Raw genomic sequence first — 16,798 nt, 5'->3', positions numbered from 1 at the left:
TTTTAAGATTGCATGACTCCTACTATGGAAAGGTGAGGGAAGTCAGGGAAGTGCTGTGCATAGCCATGTAATTGGACCAATTGAGAAACAGGTGGGATTTTCTTCAAACTACTGCTGGAATGTGGGAATGTAAGAAGTATAATAGATGTGATTTAGCAAGCAAATTGATCTTAGAGCAGGGAGATTGAGAGGAAAAAATGTGAAGAAGAGAAGAGAGTTGTGCCCAGATATCACTCAGGTGATATTTAGTATGTCTTAATAAGAAGTAAGAATGTAGAGATACAATCCAGCCTTTTAACCAGTTGTAGAAAGTTAAACCTGGCTATTGTCTGTGTGTGAATGTCTTCCTGCTAAGACTCCTGGAACCTTCCTTAGTGAGGTTTCCTAATGGTCCTAAGGCAGTGGTTTTCAGAACCCCTAACTTAAACATTATTGAGTATCCAAAGAGAAAAAAAAAAGGCTAAATAGAAGACAGGTGGGTTTTCATATCTGTTTCTGCAGTTTATTGTGATATATTGTTTTGGTTGAATTGTATGAAGGATTAATTAATAAATTAAAAGGTTAATTGCAGTGTGGAATCTGAAAGCTTAGGAGTGACCTTTTTGTACTTTGTTACCTTAAAACTCATTGGCCTATTCTACACTTTGAATGGATCATCTACCCATGTGTGATATTTTCATATCACAAATTGACCGTTTGGAAGATATTGCTTCACTGAGTAATGTATATCTTCTAAATGTTAATACATTTTGTTATATACTATCAAACAAATTACATTAATACCAACACTGATCTCATCAGAAAAATCTTTACATATTAGGAACTTGTCAAGCTTATGGTAGCAGGCACAAGTTTTAAAACAATTTAATGGCGGGGAGCGGTGCCTCAAGCATGTAATCCCAGCACTTTGGGAGGCCGAGGCCAGCGGATCACGAGGTCAGACAATTGAGATCATCCTGGCCAACATGGTGAAACCCTGTCTCTACTAAAAATACAAAAAATTAGCTGGGTATGGTGGCACGCGCCTGTAGTCCCAGCTACTTGGGAGGCTGAGGCAGGGGAATCGCTTGAACCCGGGAGGCAGAGGTTGCAGTGAGCTGAGATTGCCCCACTGCACTCCAGCCTGGTGACAGAGTGAGATTCCGTGTCAAAAAACAAAAACAAAAACAAAAACAAATCCAAAAACAATTTAATGTTTGCTTGAAAGCTCAAATTTTTATCATTGGCAAAAAATACTATAAGTTGTTTTCTATGAAGTGATAGGTTTACTTCATACATTTTTGAGAAAATATCTGTGTAATACCTAAGTACTAGTTATGTACTATCCTTGGGAGAATTGAGAAAACAGTCATTCAAAACATTTTTTGTTTTGTGTTTCAGCTATTTTAATGCCTTTTGCAGATGTGTTTTAGATGCATTTTATTTTTTTTTGTTATGGCACATTAGAATTTTTATTTTTTCTTAATAACACTGGATTTCTTATGACTTATTTTTTGTCAAATGTAGTCATCCCTGTTCTGATTTCATTTTATTTTATTAAAAAAAATTTTTTTTTGAGAAGGAGTCTCACTCTGTCGCCCAGGCTAGAGTGCAGTGGCATGATCTCGGCTCACTGCAACCTCCACCTCCCGGGTTCAAGTGATTCTCCTGCCTTAGCCTCCTGAGTAGCTGGGATTACAGGCACTCACCACCAGCTCAGCTAATTTTTGTATTTTTAATAGAGATGGGGTTTCACCATGTTGGCCAGGCTGGTCTTGAACTCCGACCTCAAGCGATCCGCTGGCCTCAGCCTCCCAAAGTGCTAGGATTACAGGCGTGAGCCACTGTGCCTGGCCTTAAAATTTTTTTTTATTTTTAATTTTTGTGGGTACATAGTAGGTGTGTACATGCTTCTTAAATTATAGAAGCAATTAAGTAGTAAACACAATTTTATTTGCCTTATGTTCTATATAATAAATGTGGAAGAGGTTTGCATAGTCTTAGAATTTATATTCACATCAGTAACATGGAAGCTGTTGCTAAAAACTGGATTTCTAATCCCCCCCTCACCCCCACGTCCTGGTTGTTTTTTCTTTATTGCCACCTATGTTACGGTGGAGTTTGACATCTTCTAACTCTCCTCTGAATATCCCACACCTTTGTTTTATCATTATCTTTCAACACTTTTCCTTGAAAGCTCATACCACCCTTCTCAAAGCTGCCTTCTATATTTACCTTCAAAATAGTTTTTTTTTTTTTTGAGATGGAGTCTTGTTCTGTCGCCCAGGCTGGAGTGCAGTGGTGCAATCTCAGCTCACCACAACCTCTGCCTCCCCAGTTCAAGCGATTCTCCTGCCTCAGCCTCCTGAGTAGCTGGGATTACAGGTGCATGCCACCCTGCCCAGCTAATTTTTTTGTGTGTTTTTAGTAGAGACAGGGTTTTGCCATGTTGACCAGGCTGGTCTTGAACTCCTGATCTCAGGTGATCCACCTGCCTCAGCCTCCCAAAGTGCTGGGATTACAGGCTTGAGCCACTGCACCCGGCCCAAAATAGTCTTTTCTAAACAAGTTTAGTCTTGGGATTTCTCTTTACCCTTTATGCACCTTTGAAAAACCACAATCTTTTTTGATTAGCGTAAGATTTTCTAGCTGTCTCCAAGATTCTGGCACGATTGGAGGAAATACAGTGTTTTCTTTAATTTTTATTTTCTTATTTAAAGAAGAGAAAGTTCTTAACTGCTTGGAATGCTTAGATTTGTTCAGCTTCACTTTCTGCCATTTGTTTTATGAAAATTTATTTGAAAGATTTTCTAAAATTAAAATTGTTATATCTAACTTTTTCCCCCCAAATAATATCTCTTCTTTCTTCACTTAAATTTTAGAATTAGCTTCTTGTCCCACTATTGCTCTTAGCAACTTTAAACATCCATGTTGGGTTTTCCAGGCACCCTAGGTTCACAGTTCACTTCTTTCGACTTGACGTCCTTCCTGTCTGCTGCATAACACTTGAATGTCTTTGTCCTCCCACACCTTTAAATTCTTCAGCTTCCTTCCATGACTAACTACTGTTGCAGTTTGAGAGCATGAGATAGAGCTGTTGCCTATGTAGGAAAGCCGGCATCCTACCTAGGCATTTAGACAGTAAAAATGAAGCTGTCTTTTGATACTGGTCCCTCCCCAGAGTGCATCCTCTTCCCTTGGTTAGTAAACTTAAATTATTATACTGAAATTTTATATCTCAAATTGGAGTTTAAAATGCTCTCATAATTTGGAATGTTCAAAATATTCTGAAGTAAGTTTCTGCAAAAGAGTCTAAATGATATATAAATTGGGGGAACAGCACTTATCAAGCATTTTATTTATTGTGCCACAAATAGCCTGTACTTGCACAATAAGAAAATTACCTGTCCAAAGCAGAAGTGTCCAGTTTTAGGAAAATCTTTTTGTTACATACCATTAAACATTCTCTTCTATAAAGTTTAGTGGAAACTTGTTATTTTTCAGATAGAAACCATGTGAGTTTTAGAACTTTATAATTTTGAAATCTGTTTATATGAATTCTTATAACTTTCAAAACTGATATGGAAAACATAGGATCTAGGTTTCCCCCCTATTTTTGCATTTCTTTCCTATATATCCTTAAAGAAATAAGACACTATTTTTTGCCATCATCTTTTAGAGTGAATAAAAAAGTGTTAAATACCTCTTATTGGGCCTTGTGAACATTGGGTAGAGCCATTAATTATTTTGTTATGAGTTGCTTGCTAATTTTTTTCTGAGATAAATATTTTCATTTGGTCCTGATTTTTTTTTTTTTTGAGATGGAGTTTTGCTCTTGTTGCCCAGGCTGGAGTGCAATGGAATGATCTCGGCTCACCACAAACTTTGCCTCCAGGGTTCAAGAGATTCTCCTGCCTCAGCCTCCTGAGTAGCTGGGATTACAGGCATATGCCACCATGCCTGGCTAATTTTGTATTTTTAGTAGAGACGGGGTTTCTTTGTGTTGGTCAGGCTGGTCTCGAACTCCCGACCTTAGGTGATCCGCCTGTCTCGGCCTCCCAAAGTGCTGGGATTACCGGCGTGAGCCACGGGGCCCAGCCGGTCCTGATTTCTAAGGTGTTAATATTGCTGAATGAGGGGAGAACATTCTTATTTTGAACGTTCTTAAGAGGATCCTGGATTTTAAAATATTTTAAAATTTTGATACAGAAATAAGAATCAAACTCCACAATGACAACCTATTTGGAATTCATTCAACAAAATGAAGAACGAGATGGAGTCCGATTTAGTTGGAATGTTTGGCCATCAAGTCGACTGGAAGCTACAAGAATGGTTGTTCCTGTGGCAGCCCTGTTTACACCACTGAAAGAGAGACCTGACTTACCACCTATACAATATGAACCTGTTCTGTGTAGTAGGACCACTTGCCGTGCAGTTTTGAATCCTTTATGGTAAGTAAAATATATAGAAAAACTAATGTGGCAATGTGATTTTAAAATGTAGGGGTTTTTCTGCATATTTTTATAAAAATCCCTTTGTTTTTGTTCATACTAATTTTTTCAAATTAGGACAGTCAAAACAATCCAGAGAGCTGTAAAATTTTAGGATCATTCTAGTTGTACTGAGTTGGTAATATAAAGAGACCAAATGTAAAAGTGGCACTATAAAAACTGTTAGATCCCATCAGTGTCGTCTGAATAGTGGTGCTGGATGTGTATCAACCCATCTTGCATCATTAGATAAGTCATAATTGGCCGGGCGTGGTGGCTCATGCCTGTAATCCCAGCACTTTGGGAGGCCGAGGTGGTGGATCACCTGAAGTCAGGAGTTCGAGACCAGCCTGACGAACATGGTGGAACCCCGTCTCTACTAAAAATACAAAACTTAGCTGGGTGTGGTGGCATGTGCCTGTAGTCCCAGCTACTCGGGAGGCTGAGACAGGAGAATTGCTTGAACCTGAGAGGTGGAGGTTGCAGTGAGCTGAGATCGCGCCTCTGTACTCCAACTCTGGGACAGAGCGAGACTCCGCCTCAAAAAAAAAAAAGTTGTGATTGAGTGACATGATGTTCCAAAAATGTTGTGATTTCTGTTGCTGAAGCCAAAATCTCAGGAATCATCTCTTACTTCTCTTTCCATTCCCTCTCCCCCCAGCCAATCCACTAGCAAATCTGGGTGATCTACCTCTAGAACATTATAGATTCTGTCTCTTACAGCCTCTTATTCCATCTCTGGTAGTATACCCTGCTTCAAGATACCACCGTCTTTTTCCTGGGCAATTTCAATATCCTCCTACCTGCTCTCCCTGTTTCTATTCTTGTCTTTCAGCAGTCTGTTCTCTACCCAGAAGCTAGAGTTTTATGAATGAAAATCAGATGATTAACATCTTCCAGTAGTAGCTTCTTATTCTTGGAATGAGAAATACAAACTCCTTATCAAGATCTATAAAGCCTTGTATGATCTAGCCTCTGTATATATTTCTGCCTTCATCTTGTGTTATCCATTTTCCTTATTCTCATCTACATAATACCTTAACCCTGTTACCCTCTTTCTGATTCTTGAACATACCAAACTTACTCCTACCTTGACAATGGTATAGTAGCTGTGCATTCTGCCCGGATTCTTCTGTCTCCAGATTTTCGTATGATTGCTTCCTTTTCATTCTGATCATACTTTAGTTGTCTATTTAAGAAGGCTGTTTTTTAAAGCAGCCCTCTTAAACACATTCTCACATTCTGCTTTGTTTTCTTTAATCTCTGTTATTACAATGTAAAAGTATTTTTGGCTGGGTGCAGTAGCTCACGCCTGTAATCCCAGTGCTTTGGGAGGCCAAGTTGGGAGGATTGCCTGGGCAGCAAAGCAAGACTCCATTTCTACAGGAGGGGAAAAAAAAAAAAAAAATATATATATATATATATATATATATGTGTGTATATATATATGTGTGTATATATATGTATATGTGTATATATGCATGTATATATATGTATATGTATATGCTGGGTGTGGTGGTATGTGTCTGTAGTCCTAGCTACTTGGGAGGCTGAAGATGGGAGAAACACTTGAGCCAGGAGTTCAATGCTGCGGGGAGCTATGATTCTACCATTGCACTGCAGCATGGGCAATAGAACGAGAGACCCTGTCTCAAAAAAAACACCAAAAGTATTTTCTTGTTTGTGCATCTGCTTGTCTTTTGTCTGTCTGTTTTTTCTAGAATGTAAACTCCATGAGAGCAGTTCTCTTTTTCTTGTATCACCAGCGCCTAAAATAGTGGTTGGTACTTATTAGGCATTCAGTAAATATATTTTTGACCTGAATAAATGTTTTCTAGGTCTGAGTGTAGATGTTACTGAAGTCACTTGAAGAAAAAAATAGGATTATTTTAATTTTATTGATATTTGCTGTATATATGTGTGCATATATATATTTTTGAGATGGTTTCACTCTGTCACTTAGATTGGAGGGCAGTGTTGTGATTGTGGCTCACTGTATCTTTGACCACCTGGGCTCAGATGATCCTCTCACCTAAGCCTCCTAAGTAACTGGGAGTGCAGGCGTGTGCCACCACGCCTGGATGATTCTTTGTATTTTTTGTGAAGACTGGGTTTCACCATATTGCCCAAGCTGGTCTTGAACTCCTGGACTCAAGCCATCTGCCGCCTCAAGCCTCCCAAAGTGCTGAGATTACAGGCGTGAGCTACTGCACCCAGCCAATATTTACTATATGTTAAAAGTTATATTCACCATTTAGGTAAACTTGTATATGTTAAAAGTATGAATTAGATATTGGCAGTATCTAAAACTACATGGCTTTTAAAAGTTGCTTTGACTATCAATTTGAATATGTTCATGTTTTAGGAAGAAATTAATTTTATTGAAATTAGGATTTTTGTAAAATTGAACTGAAATATGAACTGATATGTCTTTTCTTTTTTTTCAAAACAGTCAAGTGGATTATCGAGCAAAACTTTGGGCTTGCAACTTTTGTTACCAAAGGAATCAGGTAAGAAAACATCCATTGCATGCCGGGCGCAGTGGCTCATGCCTGTAATCCCAGCACTTTGGGAGGCCGAGGCGGGCGGATCACGAGGTCAGGAGATTGAGACCATCCTGGCTAACACAGTGAAACCCCGTCTCTACTAAAAATACAAAAAAAAAAATTAACTGGGCGTGGTGGCAGGCGCCTGTAGTCCCAGCTACTCGTGAGGCTAAGGCAGGAGAATGGCATGAACCCGGGAGGTGGAGCTTGCAGTGAGCCGAGATTGCACCACTCTACTCCAGCCTGGGCAACAGAGCAAGACTCCGTCTCAAAAACAAACAAACAAACAAACAAATGAAAAAAAACCCATAAAACATCCATTGCAGATGTTAATGCCAAAATACTAGTCATGTAGAAAAATGCATATTTAAAAAAAGATACAAATAATTATTTCTCATTTAATGAAAATGCCTTTTTAAAAATAATTAAATGATCAGGAAATACTTTGTTTAAAATTTTATTAATCTTTCTAGCCTATAATTTGTTAAAAATTTTTGTTTTTTTTCTATTTGTAGTTTCCACCTAGTTATGCTGGTATATCTGAACTGAATCAGCCTGCTGAACTTTTACCTCAGTTTTCTAGCATTGAATATGTAGTTCTGGTAAGAACCTAAGAACAAATATTTAAGAAAGTTTTAAAATTTATACTGAAAGAATTGTTAAATTGTGATGATTTAGAAGGAATCATGCTTAATTCTCACATTGATTTGATGGAACATTTCAAAGGTAAGAACTGTTGAGGTCAGTTTGAGCAGGGTAATTCCTATGTTGTACTTATTTGATGGGTGGCCAAGATACTGGGTAGGGTGGTGTGATTTGCTATACTGAGTAGATCAGTAAACAATAAAGTATAAATCTTGCTTTGTAGTTGGAAGGTCAGTTAACAAATATTTAGTCAATATGATGCTGGAGTTGGCTAATGTATCCCCCAGGTCTAATTAATGAAAATAATCTTGCATTGGTCTTTAAGAAAATCATTTTTATTCTCTTTCTGAATACTTAACATAGTTGTTTACATGTTTTACTGTGGAAGTAATATCTTTTATGAATGTTTTAGAGAAAACAATTATGGTTCACTTGGACCATTCAGTAATTTGTCCAGCCTGGCTAGTTTCTAGTTATCTGAAAATCCAAGTCAGGTTTACTAATTATTTTAAAAGAGTCAAATGAAACCTTATGCATGTAGTTAAATAAAATGGAAAGTGAAAGTCCCCTCTGTGTAACTATACCTCATGTTCTTAAACTTAATTTTTCACCTGATGATATGTCTTAGATCTCTCTCCATGACAGTAGAAATAACCTGTTTCATTTCTGAAATGGCTTTACTAGGATTCTTTTGTATCCGTTATTTAATTAGTTCCCTGTTGGCTGTCTTGTATGCTGTGCTTTAAACTACATATTTTTTCTTTTCGGTGAATTTTTTAAAAGCGTGGTCCTCAGATGCCTTTGATATTCCTCTATGTGGTTGATACTTGCATGGAAGATGAAGATTTACAAGCCCTGAAAGAATCCATGCAGATGTCATTAAGTCTTTTACCACCTACAGCTTTGGTTGGACTTATTACTTTTGGGAGAATGGTTCAGGTTCATGAACTTGGATGTGAAGGCATTTCAAAAAGCTATGTCTTCAGAGGAACAAAAGATTTGTCTGCCAAACAACTGCAGGTAAACAACAAGAATGGTAGTTTTCACCTACCTGAAAGTTACTCTATATATGTTTATAAATGCCTTCTGTATGTTTCTAGGACAAATTTTTATTATGAATAACTAATATAATTGTATTATAACAAAGGCTTTAAATTCAGTGCTGGCTTCAGTTTTCTTTTCATGTGCCTTAAATTGTTATACAGATTAAACACCCTTCACTTTTAACTATATCTTTAAAATTTAAAGTCAAACCAACAGTATTTTACTAGAGATTTCAAGGGCTTATGAAGAGTCATGCTGAAGGCTAAGAGAGAGCAACTGCAGAATATTAGCTTGTTTCTTTTTTTTTTTCTTAAGAGTTCAGCTTTTTTATTGAACATGTTATAAAAGAGGTTTAGTCAAAAAGACCAAAGTCCATGTCATCATCATACTCCTCAGGTTCTTCTTTCTTTGTTTCCACTTTCTTTTCCTCAGCTGGGGCAGCAGTGGTGGTGGGGGCAGGACCTTCTGCAGGTGCAGCACCAACTCTTGGAGCAGGTCCACCAGCCCCTACATTGCAGATGAAGCTCCTGATGTTGACATTGGCCAGTCCTTTGCAAACAAATCAGGCCAGAAAGGTTCAACATTTATATCAGCTGCTTTAACAAGGGCATTGATCTAATCCACTGTGATGGTCACCTCATTGTCGTGCAGAATGAGGTCCAAGGAGATACAGAAGAACTTGAGATGGAGGCCATGATGTGGGCGAGTGCAGGGCTGGTGCTGCCTGACATGGTGCTAGTCACCTGATGAAGTGAGGGTCTCACCCCAGTGTGGTCTTGGCTTCCTCATAAGAACCAAGCACCGTGGTGGCAGCTGAGGAGAGAGCTTTTGTTTCTTAACATTTCACTTAAGAACTAAATACTTTTAGTATGTTTGGTGAGGGAAGTTATTTTGAGACTGGACAATTTTTAGTGTAGGAACTATGGTTACATATGTTTTTTAGTGGTTTTTATCACTGGGACAAATTGAAGCTTTCTCTTCCAAGGCAAAGGAGTTATGTGTAGCATACTAGGATCATCTGCTCAGATGAACATCTTTTTTTCTGCCCAGAGATTTTGATAGTCCGTAAGAGAGTAATAAGTGAATGTCTGTTTGTATTGGGGGATAGTTGGTATATATACCTTATATATATAATATAAGATTGTTCATGTAGGTACTTTGAAAAAACTTTCTAAGTAATTCTGGTGCAACTCCTAGTTGAGAACATTTACCCTAGAAGATGATAGATAAGCCTGGCATAAAGTTGACAGATGTAAAATCAGACTTTAGAGGCTTCCAGGTAGACCAAAATGAAGAAGAAAGGAAGAGATTTTTGAGGGTGAGTCTAATTTGAAACTTGGCAGGCTGAGGTAGTGGTGCTGCAGTTAACTAAGAGAACATACTAGGGGAATTTGCAGGTTTAAATGGGGAGGATAATGAGTAATGAATGCGTTAGTCAATGAATAGTGAATAAGATTTGAGAAGGTAGAGAAAGTTGAAATTTGTTCTTTTTCTTCTGAGACAAGAGTCTCGCTCTGTCACCCAGGCTGGACTGCAATGGCACAATCTTGGCTCACTGCAACCTCCGCCTCCCGGGTTCAAGCTATTCTCCTGCCTCAGCCTCTCGAGTAGCTGGGACTACTGGCACCCGCCATCATGCCCAGCTAATTTTGGTATTTTTGTAGAGACGTGGTTTCACTATGTTGGCCAGGCTGGTCTTGAACTCCTGACTTCAGGATATCCACCTTCCTCGGCCTCCCAGAGCGCTGGGACTACAGGAGTGAGCCACTGTGCTCGGCCTGAAGTTTGTTCTTTTAAGAGGTTTGTTGAAGGTAATGAAGGAGGAGATAGCATGGGAATTTGAGAGAGAACTGAGTTAAAGAGATGTACTTTAGGAGGAAGGAGAAAGGAAAGAGACTAAAGAGGGTGAGTTAAAGCAAGAGTGAGATGAGGAAAGTGAGGTTTAGGAAGACATAGTAGGGATTCCTTCAGGAGCACAGGAAGCGAAGCACCTTAGAGAGGAGAATCATGTTTCCATGAGACAGGAGAGAAAGTGAACCAGTTGAAATCTCTGTGCTTTAGTTTTTTTCAATTGTAAAATAGAGATAGTAATAGTATATACCTTATAGTGTAGTCATGAGAATTAAATGAATTGTACATTTAAGCATTTGCTACTATTAATGTTATTATTAAATTATGAATTTATTTAGAATAGTTTACTGTTCTGATTGTAGAGTACCTTTTACTTATATAATGCATATGAAGCACATAAAACATCTTCCTTTTTTTTTTCTTTTTTTTTTTTTTTTTGACACGGAGTCTTGCTCTGTCACCCAGGCTGGAGTGCAGTGGCATGATCTTGCAATCTCCTCCTCCTTAGTTCAAGCGATTCTCCTGCCTCAGCCTCCCGAGTAGGTGGGACTACAGGCGCATGCCACCACACCCGGCTAATTTTTTTTTTTCTGTATTTTTAGTAGAGACCGGGTTTCACCATGTTGGCCAGGATGGTCTTGATCTCCTGACCTCGTGATCTGCCTGCTTTGGCCTCCCAAAGTGCTGGGATTACAGGCGTGAGCCACCGCGCCTGGCCAATTTTTGTATTTTTTAGTAGAGACAAGGTTTCACCATGTTAGCCAGGCTGCTTGAATTCCTGAGCTCAGGTGATCCCCCTGCCTCAGCCTCCCAAAGTGCTGGGATTACAGGTGTGAGCCACTGAGGCCGGCCTAGTTTTTTTTTGTCTGAGACAGAGTCTCGCTCTGTCACCCGGGCTGGAGTGCAGTGGCATGATCTCATCTCACTGCAACCTCTGCCTCTTGGGTTCAAGCGCTTCTCCTGCCTCAGCCTCCCAAGTAGCTGGGATTACAGGAGCATACCACCATGCCTTACTAATTTTTGTATTTTTAGTAGAGTTGGTGCTTCACCATGTTAGCCAAGGTTGGTCTTGAACTTCTGACCTCATGATTTGCCCACCTTGACCTCCCAAAGTGCTGGGATTACAGGCATGATCCACCGCACCTGGCCCTAATTTTTGTATTTTTAGTAGAGATGGGGTTTCACCATGTTGGCCAGGCTGGTCTTGAACTCCTGACCTCAGGTGATCCACCCGCCTCGGCCTCCCAAAATACTGGGATTACAGCTGTGATTCACTGCGCCTGGCCACATCTTCCTTTTTTCAATAGGCAAGTGAATGCCTGCAGACTGAATTTTTTTTCTCCATTGAAACATGTTTATTTTCTTCCCCTATTTAGATTAAATTTCCCTATTCTTTCCCTATTATTAGTTGAAAAGAGCCTGGCCTTTGCTCCCCAGATAGTCCTGGATTCAAATCTTAAACTCTTCTGGTTGTATGATCCTGGGTTTTTGTCTTTGCTGATTGTGTCATCCTTCATAGAAAGGAATAAACTACGTATTTTGCCAGGTTATTAGTACTAAATATGGAATTCTCAATATGGTGTAAACCCTTATAGAGCTTTATAGAAAAACCTGGATTTAAAATCTTGCTTTGTTACTTACTGGTTGTGTAACCTCAGACAAATTACTTAGTCTTTCTGATTGTCAATTTTCATTTATAAAGTAGAATTTAAGAAGAAATCTATTTCATTATTGTTTTGTGAGGAAATAGTATATATAAAGATTTTAGGATAGAATAGGAACATATTAAGTTCTTAGTAAAGAGTTGCTGTTTCTGCGAACAGTATAGGAAATATTGCAGGATTAGTTCACTAATTTTATCTTTGTACATCTTTAGACTTCAGTTTTCTGTTACACAGTTTTATAACTCCAGTACTTCATGACTAAGCATTTCTAGATTCAAGAAAAATTTAGTATAACATTATTTTCATTTGTCTAGAGAGAAATTGTGCACATATCTGAAATTCAAAACAAAGGTGGCAGTTCGTAGTTTGGTTATGAATTACATTAGAAAATCAAGATGTATATAGGTACAAAGTATGTGAGCCTTATAACTCCCCAAGTCCTAACACTTACTACTGTTGCAATTTTACATTTATTTATCTGTTGATTTGATTAATTTATGTTTCTGGATTTTAATTTCCATGAGGGAAGGGACTAGTTAGTTCTTACCATTGTATTCCTGCCACATAGCAGGTGCTTATGATATAGTTTGCTGAAACGGATGAATGAATATAAATTAAGAAGTATGGACATTTAAGTTACACAACAATTTATTTTGACTGTTAATTAGAAATAAAGTGTTTTTGAGCTAATATGCCTCCTCTTTGGTTATATAACACCTTGTGCTTTGCTCTCTCATGATGATTATTTTGTGTTATTGTTTTCTTGATAATCTCTCCCACTGGATTCTTTGTTTTCTGAGGAAGGAGACCTTGTATTTTTTATTTTTGTGTTTCTAATGTCTAGCACAGCATTTTATACATGATAAATAGTTGATAAATCTTTGTAGAAGTAATTAAATGAATATTGCACAAGTAATCTCTTTACAGGAAATGCTGGGGCTCTCTAAAGTACCAGTTACTCAAGCAACACGTGGTCCTCAGGTACAGCAGCCACCTCCTTCCAACAGGTAATAATTAAATATGATGAAGAGAATTTGACCGTTTCTGTAGCTATTTTAAACATTCCATACCCTTGAACATAGGCATTCAGTGATACTATATTGTTAAATATTTTTAGGAATATAAGTAAATTGTATTAACATACTTTTTAAAGAATTGAGTCAAAATCATGTCATTAAAATGGTTTGTTTTTTGTCTTAACAATGTAAGGAGTTACTTTAGTTTTGTTATTTTCCTTATTTTTTATTTTGAACTTTGGAAAAAACTTGTTTATGTGTGGTTTTAGGGCAGCCAAGGTTTTTATTTTTTCTTCTTAGCTTTAGAGGTAGCTTTTCCCGCTAAGGTTTCTGGAGTGCAGTGGCATGATCTTGGGTCACTACAACTTCCGCCTCCCAGGTTCAAACAATTCTCCTGCCTCAGCCTCCCAAGTAGCTGGGATTACAGGCATGCACCACCATGCCTGGCTAATTTTTGTATTTTTTGTAGAGACGGGGTTTCACCATCCCAATCTCCTGACTTTATGATCCTCCCTCCTCGGCCTCCCAAAGTGCTGGGATTACAGGTGTGAGCCACCGCGCCCTGCTAGCTTTTTCCCCTAAGCTTTCTAATCAGAGGTAGTATTACTAAAATTTAGTTGATGTATTTTCTCATAATTATTTCAGTAACCTAAAACTTACTAGACTAGTGAGAGATGAAATCCTGAAGTACTTGGTTTGAGTGTTTCGTTTATTGTGGTTGTATTCAAAATGTGGTTTCTGGGGCTGTTATCATCACGTGTCACCTAGGAATGCGTTTGAAATGCAAATTCTTCGGCTCCACTCCAGACCTACCGAAACAAACTCTAGAACTGGGACCTAGCAATATGTGTTAAAACAAGCCCTCCAGCTGGTTCTCATATACACGAAAGTTTGAGAACCATTGGTCTGTTGTGTGTTCAGAGTGTTGTTTTCTATTTTTAGGAAAGTGAAATTTGTTTATTGAACTCTCACCCATAAACATTTACAAATGGCTTTTTATTCAATTCTGTTTCTTAGATTTTTACAACCAGTACAGAAAATAGACATGAATCTCACAGATCTTCTGGGAGAACTCCAGCGAGACCCTTGGCCTGTACCACAGGGAAAGAGACCTTTGCGTTCCTCTGGAGTGGCACTTTCCATAGCTGTAGGACTGCTGGAGGTAGGGAAGATGGTTTTGTTTTGGAATGTAAAGTGTGTGTGTGTGTGTGTGTGTGTGTGTGTGTGTGTGTGTGTATAATTATAAGGATAAGAAGAACCTAAGTGCTTTTTTTCCTCCCTATTCTCTCACTCAGCATCAACAAAGAATACTTCTGTGGTTTTCCCCCACATACCAACCAAGCAGTTCTGCCTTCGATACCACCTGGGTGTCCTGTAATTCAGTTCAATTCTGATACTATCTAACTGGAGATAACATCACATCTCACAGATTGAGGGCTCAGTCCCACAAGACTGCCCCCCACTTAAGTGCCAGTCACGTAGTAGGTTGTCACCTATACTTCTCTGATAGACTGGCTGTAAATTGGACACTCTTGGGTTTGATTAATTTGCTAGAATGGCTCACAGAACTCTAGGAAACACTTTATGTTTCTCAGTTTATGATAAAGATATTACGAAGACTATAGATGAACAGTCAGATGGACTAGATGCATAGAGTGAGGTGTGGGAGAAGGGGTTCCAAATTTCTGTGGCTTCTCTGGGGCACCACCCTCCAGGAACCTCCACATATTCATTTGTCTGGAAGCTCTCCAAACTGTGTTCTTTTGGCTATTCATGAAGGCTCACTGCATAGGCATGATTGATTACATCACTGGCCATTATCCCCTCTCTCCTTCTGGAGGTTGGGGTGTGAAACTGAAAGTCTCAACCTTCTAATCAGGCTTTAGTCTTTTCAGTGACCAGCCCCCATCTTGAAGCTATCTAGGAGTCATTTTATTAACATACAAAAGGCTCTCTTGGCTGGGCGCCTCATGCCTGTAATCCCAGCACTTTGGGAGGCTGAGGTGGGCAGATCACCTGAGATCTGGAGTTCGAGACTAGCATGGCCAATATGGCAAAACCCCATCTCTGCCAAAAATACAAAAATTAGCCAGGCGTGGTGGCGGGCGCCTGTACTCCCAGCTACTTGGGAGGCTGAAGCAGGGAGAATTGCTTGAACCCAAGAGGCGGAGGTTGCAGGGAGCTGAGATCGCATCACTGCACTACAGCCTGGGTGACAGAGTGAGACTCTGTCTCAAAAAACAAAAACAAAAAACAAAAGGTACTCTTATCATTCTACAGAATCCAAGGCTTTTAGGAGCTGTGTGTCAGGAAAGGAGAGGAAAAAAATATATTCACAGTATTATAGGAAATGGTATGTATAAGATAATATTGAGTGAAAAAAAATCAGGTTATAGGACAGTGGGTGTATGATTTTATCTACGTGAAGTGTTTTCCTCCAGCATATTGTCTTGTGTATTGTTTTGTATATATCCTGTACAGACATGATTCTGGAAAGAAGTTCACCCAGATGTTAACAGTGATACAATAAGTGGAGTTTCAGTAGAATTTGAAAATTTTATGCTATACATATCTTAGCTTTAGAATTACAAAATAGTGGCTGGGTGCGGTGGTTCACGCCTGTAATCCCAGCACTTTGGGAGGCCGAGGTGGGTGGATCACGAGGTCAGGAGATCGAGACCATCCTAGCTAACATGGTGAAACCCTGTCTCTACTAAAAATACAAAAAAAAAAACTAGCCGGGCGTGGTGGCGCATGCCTGTAATCCCAGCTACTCGGGAGGCTGAGGCAGGAGAATCGCTTGAACCCAAAAGGTGGAGGTTGCAGTGAGCCGAGATCATGCCACTGCACTCCAGCCTGGGCAACAGAGAGAGACTCCATCTCAAAAACAAAACAAAACAAAATAGTTTTTAAAAATGTTTTTAAAAAAATTTGAAATGCTATCAAATTTACAGAAAAGATGCAAGAAGTGTATAAATAATTTTTTTCTCCAAACTATTTGAGATTGTGAACCCCAAATATCTGAGATAGTCTCAATTAATTTAGAAAGTTAATTTTGGGCTTGGCGTGTTGGCTCACGCCTGTAATCCCAGCATCGTGGGAGGCCGAGGTGGGTGGATCTCTTGAGGTCAGGAGTTCGAGACCAGCCTGAGCAACATGGTGAAACCCTGTCTCTACTAAAAATACAAAAAAATTAGCCAGGTGTGGTGGCAGGCGCCTGTAGTCCCAGCTACTTGGGAGGCTGAAGCAGGAGAATCACCTGAACCTGGGAGGCAGAGGTTGCAGTGAGCCGGGATTGCACCACTGCACTCCAGTCTGGGTGACAGAGCGAGACTCCATCTCAAAAAAAAAAAGAAAGTTTATTTTGCCAAGGCTGAGGACACATGCCTCTGGAGGTCCTGATGACATGCGTCCAAGGTGGTCAGAGCACAGTTGGTTTTATAAATTTTCGGGAGACATGAGACATCAATCAACATATATAAGATGTATGTTGGTTCCATCCAGATAGGTGGAACAGCTCAAGTAGGGAGGGGCTTCCAGGTCACAGGTAGGTGAGAGACAGG

General features: G+C 39.3%; 1 protein-coding gene across 1 annotated transcript in view; it reads left to right on the top strand.

Annotated features, from left to right (window-relative positions):
• Nucleotides 1-16,798, top strand: part of SEC23A (SEC23 homolog A, COPII coat complex component) — a 70,792-nt gene that overhangs the window by 2,924 nt on the left and 51,070 nt on the right. The window contains exons 2-7 of the mRNA XM_001145529.8: nucleotides 4,189-4,430; nucleotides 6,922-6,979; nucleotides 7,531-7,617; nucleotides 8,444-8,680; nucleotides 13,147-13,226; nucleotides 14,253-14,397. Of these exons, the coding sequence (XP_001145529.1) occupies nucleotides 4,210-4,430; nucleotides 6,922-6,979; nucleotides 7,531-7,617; nucleotides 8,444-8,680; nucleotides 13,147-13,226; nucleotides 14,253-14,397 (828 nt within the window). The 5' untranslated portion in view covers nucleotides 4,189-4,209. The remainder of the gene's footprint in view (nucleotides 1-4,188; nucleotides 4,431-6,921; nucleotides 6,980-7,530; nucleotides 7,618-8,443; nucleotides 8,681-13,146; nucleotides 13,227-14,252; nucleotides 14,398-16,798) is intronic.

The sequence above is a fragment of the Pan troglodytes genome, chromosome 15 (assembly GCF_028858775.2).
Source record: "Pan troglodytes isolate AG18354 chromosome 15, NHGRI_mPanTro3-v2.0_pri, whole genome shotgun sequence".
Lineage (NCBI taxonomy): Eukaryota > Metazoa > Chordata > Mammalia > Primates > Hominidae > Pan > Pan troglodytes.
This window is presented reverse-complemented; position numbering and strand designations above follow the sequence as displayed.